Here is an 11,645-nt window from a genome sequence, read left to right on the forward strand (position 1 = left end):
TTGGTAGAGATAAAACTCTTGCACTAATGAGAACATTATTTTTGGCCCCGACTAACACGAGATGTGGAGCGAAACATCTAACAATGCAATATTTGTAATATCACCAAAATACGTGGCTAAAATACTGGATTATATACATTTATCGGTCCCTAAAGCGTCTTGGGTCGATGTCAGCATGAAATTTATCATAGGACTTTCATGCACACATAGGATTGAGGATTTTTTCATTGTAGTAGTTGATCGTTTCTCAATGATGACACATTTCGTCATTTGCCACCGGACGTTGGATGCATCTCATATTGTCGATTTGTTCTTCCGCGAGATCGTTCGACTTTACGGCATTGTCCATTACTTCTGATCGGGATGTTAATTTTTTAGCCACTTATGGCAGAAACCCTAGAATAAATTAGGCATGAAACTTCAATTTAGTTCTACGGCTCATCCTCAGACAAATGGCTAGACTGAAGTAGTTAATAGGAGCCTTAAGAATTTTCTTCGATACTTCGTAAGGAAAAATGTCAAACAGTGTGATCTCATTCTCGCTCAAGGTGAATTTGCTTTCAATAGATCAACAAGCTAGACCACAGGAAACACGTCATTCGAAATTGTGTGCGGTCGCAACCCGTTCACTCCCCTTGAGTTGGTCCCACTTTTGCCCCCCACAAAGAGAAGCGAGAATGCTATAGAGCGTGTTTCCCAAATTCAACAACGTCACGAGTACGTTGGGAAAGCAATTTCTAAGCAAAATCACAAATATCAAACACAAGAAAATAAGTCCAAGAAAAGGGAAACATTTTCGGAAAGCAGCCTCGTGTGAATACAACTAGGGCTGTCAAAACGGCTTGTTGTTCGCGAACAACTCGTGTTCGACTCGTTAAGAAGCTCATGTTCGGCTCGTTTGCTTAGTTAACGAGCCGAATACTAACAACTCTAATAAATATTTGTTCGTTTATGTTCGACTCATTTTGGCTTGAAATATTACTAATCAATTATATTTTTTTTTAAAGCCCAATGACTGATTTTATTGAAATAGACAGGATACTTAAAGGTTGTATGAGAAGGCCCAATAAAGGCACTCGACCAATATGATACCGAGTATGGTAATACCCCTGCAAAAAAGATATAGATAGACACATCAAAAAAAAAATTAGAGCATGCAGAAAACAAATAGCTAGGGACGAGATACTTAAAGGTTGTATGAGAAGTCCCAATAAAGGCACCCGACCAATATAATACCGAGTATGGTAATACCCCTGCAAAAAGATATAGATAGACACATCAAAAAAAAAATTAGAGCATGCAGAAAACAAATAGCTAGGGACGAGCCAATTTAGTCATGTCTCTTCCTCTAGTTTTAGGAGCGGAGCCAGATAATTTTTTTGGACTTATTTTCTTGTGTTTGATATTTGAACCGCCAGCCTTTGTCCATTAAGTTTTCAAGTTGGAGTGTGCCCCTAGCCTTCTTCTTCTGCCGAGAAGTGTAAACCTGTCATTCTTCATCTGAAAACTGACTCATGTGATCCTCACTCTGATTAGATATTAGAACCGCAGTAGAGGGAAAGACAGTTGTTGCCACAATGATAGATTCCAGCATATGTGAAATGTGAATTTTCATCTCTACACCTGATGCTTCCTGAATAGGAGTTGCGGGGCCATTGTTGAATAGGCATTCATTGATTTTTTAGTGCACCCCACGTGCCTGAATGCGCTCCCAATGAACCTGATTAAAACCAACTTGAGGAGGGAATCACCACAAGACAAGAGTTGGTGTCTGCCCCTTGGATCCCTTCTCCTGACCATACTAATCAATTATATATATATATATATATATTTAAAAAAATAGAATAAAAATATATTAAATTATATTTAAATGAGGTTTTAATATAAACAATAGGATTTAAATCTTGCTCCAATCCTTCAACATCTACGGCTGATTAGGCCTGTCAAAATGACTCTTTATTCGTGAACGGTTTGTGTTCAGCTCGCTCAGCAAACGAGTCAAACACAAACACACTTTTTGAGCTCGAAATATAAACGAGCCGAACACGAACTGAGCTTGGGCTCGCTTGTGTTTGGCTCGTTTACACCCCTAGATACAACTGAAGAAAGAACGATTTTCTATAGGAGCATACGACAAACTCATGCCCAGAGTCGATGGACCGTTCCACATTTAAACAAAATTGAACGACAACGCATATAAAATTGACCTGTCAAGAGTCTCCGGAATTTCAACAACGTTTAGTGTCACCCGAAGCTTTAGCAAATGATGCTGAAGCTCCCTCAACCTCGGGGGATTGATGCGGGTCCACTCTTGCCCGCGATCACTTCCCGCTAGCAAGTCACACCCGTTGATCGGGCGTGGCCTTTTGAACCGGCCTAATGTCTCTGCTGGACTAGGACCGGTTCAAATCCATTTAAGACTCACGATTTCACTCCTCTTCCGCGATCATTTCCTTCTTGTGCCTTAATCTTTTGTCTCCTCCTAGTCGCTGCAGCGCTCCTTCCTCCTCTTAGCCGTTGTAGTCCCCCTCTTCATTTCCTACCATTTCCTCCCCTTCTTTTCTCAGATCTTACCATTGCTAGCTACTAGTCTTCTCTCTATTTATATATATTTTTTTCTTAGGTCCTAAGTAGTAGTTGATTTTTTGATTTAGGTGCTTCTTTCTGGTGTTCGCTCTTTGAGAGTTGTACCCTTTGGCGAGTAGTGCCACAGATGTATCACGCTCTAGATGGTGTGTATCGCTGCTCCATCTCCTCCTCTCGGCGTCACCCTTCCACCCTTCAGATCATTCAACCACCAATTCTTTCAGCAACACAACAGTCCGCCCCCTTCCTCCCAGGTTGCTGCACCCCCACCCGTGACTCTCTCTACCTTTGTCGAGCCTCCTAGCGCCTCAGTCAAGCTGATCACTTCCTCCTGGCCTTAGCACTCCTTTCCGGCGTCTTTTCCAACAAGGTGCGGGTCCCCAGTTCCTTCCCAGCTCAACCAACCCCCCCCCCCCCCCTCCCCCACCCACCCCCCCCCCCACTTCTCCGGCCTCCGAAGCCGCCCAAAATTGTTTCAGCCCTTTTTGTGTTTCTTATACTGTTATCTTCTGATTCGTCCTGTCCTATTATATTGTCCATTTGTTTGTGTTGATTTCTATTTACGAGTTGATGTTGTATTTCCTTCAAAATCAACAATAAAGTTGTCATTCGAGTCACGGTTTGGGTTAAATCCTGTATGATATCAGGCATTTTAGGGATATTTTTGTTCAAAGTGAACTGTCCGGCATATTTACAGAAATAAAAACATTAGGAGCATATTTCTTCAAATTAGGGGCATTAGTAGGTATGTGAAATCAAATTTCCTTTGTGTAGAAACTTATGTTTTGTTTTGCTTTGGTTTACATTTGAGCATAAAACCGGGACTCTGATGCTGAGTTTGGATGTGAAGAAGACTTCTTAAATTCAAATGACACAGATGTTTGAGGGTATACGGGTTAATCTGCTTGATTGAGGAAATTATGTATCTATCAACATTTTAAATGAAACTTAAAACAATAATGAATCAGTTACTGTAACACTCTTCACAATGAAATGCCAGAGCTTTTAAATTGTTAAAGTGCTCTATATAGTGTTCTGGAGTCACGAACATGACTGCTTATACGTTCAGGCCTTGATGATTATTGACTATGTACTGGAAAGAATCGCATAACTTGCACCTGACTTTATAAACTGTTGATGCTAACATACGGCTCATCATTCCGTTTTGGTTAACTTGAATTCTAAATAATCTAGTTCGGAGGTTTGCACTTCGTGATTGTGGATCATAAACAATGTTGGTAGTTGAACCTTTCTTTACATTTCCTTCAGAACCTGCATTGCGACGTGGAGAATCTGTATATCTGGTTGGACTAAGTAGAAGTCTACAAATAACTTCAAGAAAATCCACTGTTACAAACCCATGTGCTGCTCTAAATATTGCATCAGCTGACTGTCCAAGGTACCGTGCTATAAATATGGAAGTTATTGAACTTGACACAGGTACTTAACTTTTTAGCTGTACGGATTCTGTATCTGGAATGCCTCCTTTAATAGAAGTGCTAATGTTTCTATGTTTAGATTTTGGTAGCACATTTTCTGGTGTGTTGACTGATGGACAAGGAAAAGTTCAAGCATTATGGTCAAGTTTTTCTGCTCAGGTCAGCAATACTTTATCATAATTTGATTATTTCACTATATGATAAAAATACTCATAATTTTTTATTGTCATCTCAGCTGAAATATGGTGGCAGCTCTTTAGAAGATCATCAATTTGTTAGAGGTATACCCATATATGCTATAAGCCTAGTACTTGATAAAATACTCTCTGGGGCTAGTGGACCATCACTACTTATAAATGGCATGAAAAGACCAATGCCTCTTGTTAGAAATTTGGAAGTGGAACTTTATCCGACATTGCTTTCAAAGGCAAGAAGTTTTGGACTGAGTGACATTTGGATAAAGGTAATTGTTTTTTTTTGCTTTTGATGATTGTGTGCTTCAATGAATATCATGGTTTTATTTGGCATATTGATTTTGAATTTGCATATGGTTTTCTCTTATGTTGGTTAGCAAGGTTATTAAAACTGGAATGACTTGAACGAGAAGGAGAGGTTCAAGTGTAACCGTTAACTGGAAGAAAGAATTAAAGAGCCAAAAAAGTGGGGGAGGGAGAGGTTCAAGTGTAACCGTTAACTTGAAGAAAGAATTAAAGAGCCAAAAAAGTGGGGGAGGAAACAAAGAGCTTAGCGAGAGAGAAGAGGAAGCGAGGAGACCGGAAACTGAAGAGGATGGGAAAGGAATCGAACAATCAGGAAAATGAAGGCGAGATGACCCGAAAAGATTCAGGAAAATCAAATCATATTTTTCATGTATAAATTGACGTGTAGTGGGACGATAGAGGCAAGAAAGGACTAACCTAAGAATTGATCGACACCAACGATGGAAGCGAAGGATTCTCGGGATTGCATGGCTGCGGCAAGTGCGGCTGGGGAGAGATGATGTCGAGACGCTCTCGCAACATCGTCGAACTTCGAGCGAGGGAGCCGAAGTTGAGCCCTCATGCGTAGGAAGAAGATCGTCTCCTGTAGAGGGGAGAAGAGGAGTTTCGCATGGCTTAGGGATTGATCGGGAGGGTTTTTAAATGTAAGATATTTAATAAGAATTTTATAATTAAATTTTATATGCATATTTTCTGTAGGATTAAATTTTAAAAGGGTTGAGGTTAAGACAAATTCAAGAACAAATTAATCTTCATCGATATGAGTACTCGTACTTTTAATCTATGGTAATATTTTGGTTCTTATTTTTTTTATGCATTATTAGATAGTGATATTTGCACAAACTTTATTTTGATATATATATTTTTATTTATTGGTTACATTTTTAGGAATGTATGTAGTTATTTAATATCATATATTGGTGTATGTTATTTATAGTATATTGACATGAATGCGACGAGCACATGAATGACATATTTAATTTAACTGCTTGTATGAGCATGAATGACTATGATGGAGTCACCACTTTATGATACTAATGGAGGAACACTAAGGTACCCGTGCGTATATGAAAAATGATATTGATATTGATATGTCTTAATTGACACATTTTTTAAATAGTGCTTCTGTGATTGTTGTGTGGATATATAATGATATTGATATGCTATTGATATAGTAAAGTTCTTTGAATAGCATCAAATATTTTTATTGATTTATTAAAAGCTTGATTAGCATGCATATTGTTTCATTTTTCTCTTGCATTGTTGTGGTTTATTAGTATGAGTATTTACTGGTTTGTTTAGTCTTGAGTTATTTTAAACTAACTTTTCATGTCAATTAAATAATTAAAAGATAAGCGTTAAAAGAGATAGCGTTTATAGAAGATAAAGACAACCAATAATAAGGTAATTTTAAATATATTGCTTTAATTTAATTAGATTAGTGGCTCATTCATTTGTTAAACTGTAGGCGAATATAGAAAATTTAGTTCTCACCGTCCGACTTTCTATTTCTGTCTTGATTAATTCCAAGTCTCGGGTTGGGTCTTGACATCAAGGTTTAATGGTTTAACTGAGGTTGAACCAGATGACGTAATAAATATTAAAATTACTTAAATGTAATTTAAATTATGCAATATTGAAATAGATAACATTTCTATCTTTTTTTAACACATAATTATTATGAGCATGTTTAGCTTTGGAGTTTTGGATGAAATTCCGACCGCTACACCAAAAGATGTCTCAATGTTTATGAGTTTTGTCTTCATTCTACTCGAGTGATTTCACAATATGGGATAGGTTCCAACATTAAAAACTATAGGTTTTGTGTTTATAAAAATAAAAAACCACTACATCAATTATATTAGTAATTTCAAATTAGACATGATATTTCATTTTCAAATGTTAAGTATTTTTGGCTTTGAAATAAGAAAACCGGTATGTTTCAAGAGTACGATCTGCAACAATGCCCTTGAGCGCCCAGTCGTCAAATAAATAGTTGGTTCTGACAACTAATAATACTTTTTCATGCATTCAAAAAAAAATTTATTGTGGATTGATTGCAATTCATGATTCAGTTCATCACAAGACCTTTTTCACGTTTTCACTGGTTAGCAATGGATTTCATGGTTTTGAAGAGGTATCTTTTATGAAATCAATTTGTGGCAGGATGATAGATTAAATGTTTATAATCCCTTTTTCCATTTGACATTACCACCTTACACAAACATTTAAGACTATATTTTTGTGCGTTTACTTTTTTACTAAGATCTATTTTAATCTGTTAATTTTTCGAGATTACTCTAGATATGCTTTTGGGGCCCCACAAGTTATGTTTTACAGTTGTTCTTTGCAGGCTCTTGCTACAAAAGATCCAGTAAGAAAGCAGGTTTTGCGTGTTAAAGGTTGTTGGGCAGGATCCAATGCTGAAAGGCATTTAGAACAAGGAGACATGATTCTAGCCATCAACAAAGTGCCTGTCACATGCTTCCGTGACATTGAAAACGCTTGCCAGGAGTTGGATCGGCTCAATGATAGTGATGGAAAGCTTAAGATAACAATATTTAGACAGGTCAATCATTGCAACACATATTTTTCTGTATAAATAATTCTGTAATTAGAGACTTTGATGTTTCAGGGCCAAGAAATTGAGCTTCTTGTTGGGACGGATGTCAGAGATGGCAATGGTTCAACATGTATGGTCAATTGGTGCGGATCCGTCATTCAAGACCCCCATTCAGCTGTTCGTGCCCTTGGATTTCTTCCTGAAGAAGGGCATGGTGTGTACCTGGCAAGGTATTTTTCTATTTTTTTTCTCATCTTTATTATTATTAGATTTATGTCAGCATTTTGTGTTGGTCTTAGGATTCATTTTTTATTCTTTCTTGTTTGGTGTTGAAGTGTTTGCAGTTCTAATTGTAGGAGTTTCAGCATCAGGGTCTGTCAAAAATTCATGCAATTTAGCTTACATCTTTGATCATATTCATTTTCTATCCATGTCTAGATGGGTTCACTATACAGATCTAATTTGAATTCATTTAAAAGGGGCCTTTTTTGGTCATTGATTGCTTCTCCAAGGTAATTATTTTGATCCCCTATATGAAGAGGGGAAAAAAAAAGCAATACAATTGTTAAATCTACTTGATTATTCTTCCAATTTGTTTTAGCATACTTTGGACTTTCAAATTCCATTCTTTGTTACAAGGACAACCAATTCTGCCGATTGTTGGGAGTCATTTTAGGCTATAATGGGCACAAGTTAAAGAGGAGCATCTTTCCATTCACTGATAGATAAATGGACAGAAGTGATGAATAAAACGATCATGGATCTTCTAATGGCTACAACAGCAAGCATTCCAAGGGGCTTAGACTTGTGGCAATATCTTATAGTTCTCCTTCAATCGAATTGTGTACTCCTTAGTGATGAAGAATCAATTCAAGGTATGCTTGGGCTGCCAGCCTCAAAGCCCATTAGACCTCTTCTCCATCACTCTATGATTGGCGATGAAGTTAAAGTTGACCAAAGGAAAGTATAGAAATTTCTCAATGACATCACAAGACACATGTAATGGTGGGGAAATAACTATTGAAGACCACAATAGAACTAAGAAATGCTAATTCATCATTATCTCAAACCTAACTTACAAGTGGGCTTTTTTTGCATGCTATGCTTGTCCAAGGATTGACTCAAGTGAGAAGGCAAAAAGTTGAAGCCACTGGGCATGTAAAAAAAGCTTTTGGGTTTTGAATTTTCTAAACCACAACAAAAGGATGCAACTGCCGACCATACTTCTACTAAATTAAAGTGAAGATTTTGTGAGTGCTCTTAGGTTTTGATGCTTTAGATGTCATAGATGATAGAATTAGAGAAATTGTTCAACTTTAAAGCAATTTTACTCACCGATTTGATCATAATAGTCACGCGGGAATTTCATACCAAGCGTGGATTGACATCGGAACGCCATGCGCCCATTTACGTGGATGCGGCATGAACAGCATGCGACCAGCTTGGTCCAGTGGAAGAAGGATAGAGAGGCCCTTCCTTATGCACATTTCCCTCCACTTTGGATTCGGGCTCACTCCTCTTTACCCTAAGGCTATGTATATGTTATTTGTTGTGTTTTACGTCTGTTTTTAGCATGAGTTTGTTTAGGAAAGCCATCAGCATTGTTTCTCCATTCGAGGATTGTATTTGATAGATTGGGTAGTGCTTTTGTTGTGTCTCTCTTTTGATGTAGTGATTATCTTCCCCTATCTCGTTTGTTTCTCCAATCGCTGCAGTCTCCCCGAAGAGTACTCGTTTGTTATTTTTCATTGTAGTCTTCTCATTCCAACCTTCTTGTTGTCTTGTAGTGCCCTGCTTCTCTTCTTTGTTGTCCTCATCCAGAAAACAACAAATTGTTTTCTTGTTGTCACCTAGTTGTTCCTGCTTTTCCCACCGCGGCTCGCCTCTCCGCTTTTTACCCCACTTGCTGCCCTCACTGTCCCAACCCTCTGTTTCACTGCCAACGTGACTCCAGCCTCTCATTTTGCTGTCTCAGCCACAGCGAACCCATTTCAGCCACCCACCTCAGCTCCCCAACCTCTTAGTTGACCTCCACCAGCCATAAATTGAGCTCTAATGAGAGTATCTATCGTGTTCATTCTAATTTTCTTTTCTAGTGTGTTTAATTATAACCATCTATTTATTTTCAGTAATAATATTTGTATTTCCTATTGTGGTTTGGTTAACACTAGTATCATTTGGTATCAGAGCTGACCTAACCCTAGTTTTATCCTAGAATTTCTTGCATCCACTAATACCCAATCCTAGCTCTACCTATACTTTTCCTTTCTCACCTTCTCCCTTACACACCTCTTTTCACATACCCACGCCAAAAAACTAGTCATGCAACCAAGGAGATAATCATTGGAAGCTTGATCGAGGAGAAAGGACATGATGTTGTTCATGAGAAATTCACGAAGAGGCATCCAGGGGATTTCTAGGGAGAATATGTAGTCAGAAACCCGACAACTACAATCGAGGCATACCATTTTCTAGACTAAGCAATCGTAATGGGCCACTCATTGCCATAATGGTGCCTTGAATCACTTCCACCATAAGGATTATAGGAATGAAAGAACTCTACCTCGAAGATATGACCCGATATATTTGAGAAGCCGAAATCTTGAAATAAAGTTGGATGTCATATTTTGATGATCACATAGATCCGAACGAGTTCATTGAGTAGCACTGGAACTTGGAATGTGTCTTTCAGTGTCGGGATATCTCATTGGACTGAATGGTGAAAGTAATCGCCATCAAGCTAAAGAAGTGTGCATTATTTTGGCGGCAAAATTTGAAATACTTACACTAGTGTGAGGGAAAAGACAAGACCACCACCTGGTCTAAAATGAAACAGGAGATGCATTGTCATTTTCTTTCAGCTTACTACAGGCCGAATATTCGGACCCCAACTTCAAAAGTAGAGGGACCACATAATAGGATGACCATCACATTTTATAAACAGGGTTCAACTTTAGGATCTTGCGGTCATAGTACACCCAAAGAAACATCCAAGTCGACCCCGCCTAAAGAGAAACTGATTTAGAATAGAGAAGCTGTGGAGAACCATTATTGTCTGCCAGAAAATGTTTCAAGTTTCATGGAATTGGGCATACCGAATCAGAGTGCACAACCAAGAGAATGGTCTCTTTTAAGGATCAGTGAGTAGTTGAAGAGAAACAATGATCCAGGAGAAGGTGGAGATTTCAGAAAGGATTCTTAGCATCCATTTGACAAGGAAGAGATTCCAACGATTCCAGTTGAACACTAGAGAGAGACTCCAGCTGAATTGACAGTAACTGTTTTAAAATGTAGTAAGTTTGAGGTAATGCGTGTTCATATAAAGTATGAGGTTATGGTGTCTCGAACTACATTTTTGTAGGCATTTGAAAGAGCATCATTAGGACTGACGTTGAATGTTCAAAAGGGTTATGAATTTAAGGAACCGATGTTGGACACAAGGCAACTTCAGATAAGAAGATTTCAAAATTTTTAGATATATAGCCTATTTCTTAAGTTGACTTTTTTGAGGGAGGTCAAACTTATCAAAGATGAGAAAATTTTGAATTACTTTTTGAAGATTATATGGAATTATTCGAATATTAAATTCAGTTCAGCAGTGTACGCACCATCAGATATCCAAACAAGAGGGACAAACCACGACTTTAAAAATTGTCTTAGGAGTTTTACGGGAAAGAAAATTTCAATATAACCTTGGTCCTATCAGTGAAAAAGAAAAGGTCTCTCTCGAGCGGTTGCTAGTGAGAGTGGCACAGCCTACCACAGATTTCATTATGAGTGGTTTCTAGTAAGTGTTTCGCAGTCTGTCGATTTCTCCTCCCAAATATTTTTTCCTAGAGTCGATTTCTCCTCGCATTCTTATCAGCTACATTTCGCTTTGTATTGGAAGTGGAAGGAGAAAATTTCAAACTTAAGGGCTCGAGTGTTATATTGCAGGAATCTACATCTATTTGCAACTCCAGCTCAAGATGTGCCAAAAAAAAATGTGTATTTTTTCTATTAAGACATGTAGTGGAATGTCAGCTCCGACAGGATTACTTGTCGGGAGATTATATCATTCCTGATATCTTTAACGACGCTGACCTAACTATAAGGAAACAGGAGCTTCGATAGATGAGATTGAAGCTCTCGCAACCCTAAGAGATTGAAATTGGAGCGCCATACCCAATGCAGATTGATGCGGGAGTGTCATACCCGGTGCAGGGGCGCCCAGAACCTTGCGGGTGCGGCACAAGCCTCATGCGACTGGCTTGCTCCACTGGGAGAACGATCAAGTGGCCCTTGTGCATAGTTCCCTCATATTTGGGTGGGACCCACTCCTTCTTAATGTGAGACTATATATATAAAAATATATGATTGTGTTTTAAGTCAGTTTTTTGCATGAGTTTGTTTAAGACAATTGTCGGCGTCTGTTTCTCTCTTCAAGGGTTATATACGAGGGAGTGGGACTCACTGAGAGAAGGATCAAGTGGACCTTTCTTGTGCATAGTTTCCTCATATTTGGAGTGGGACCCACTCATTTTTACCATGAGACTATATATATATATATATATATAT

General features: G+C 38.3%; 1 protein-coding gene across 1 annotated transcript in view; it reads left to right on the top strand.

Annotated features, from left to right (window-relative positions):
- LOC110024101 (protease Do-like 7) overlaps positions 1-11,645 on the top strand; it is a 161,367-nt gene that overhangs the window by 125,579 nt on the left and 24,143 nt on the right. The window contains exons 18-22 of the mRNA XM_020723860.1: positions 3,856-4,026; positions 4,105-4,184; positions 4,261-4,488; positions 6,879-7,094; positions 7,161-7,318. Of these exons, the coding sequence (XP_020579519.1) occupies positions 3,856-4,026; positions 4,105-4,184; positions 4,261-4,488; positions 6,879-7,094; positions 7,161-7,318 (853 nt within the window). The remainder of the gene's footprint in view (positions 1-3,855; positions 4,027-4,104; positions 4,185-4,260; positions 4,489-6,878; positions 7,095-7,160; positions 7,319-11,645) is intronic.

The sequence above is a fragment of the Phalaenopsis equestris genome, unplaced genomic scaffold (genome assembly GCF_001263595.1).
Source record: "Phalaenopsis equestris unplaced genomic scaffold, ASM126359v1 Scaffold000246, whole genome shotgun sequence".
Taxonomy (NCBI): Eukaryota; Viridiplantae; Streptophyta; class Magnoliopsida; order Asparagales; family Orchidaceae; genus Phalaenopsis; species Phalaenopsis equestris.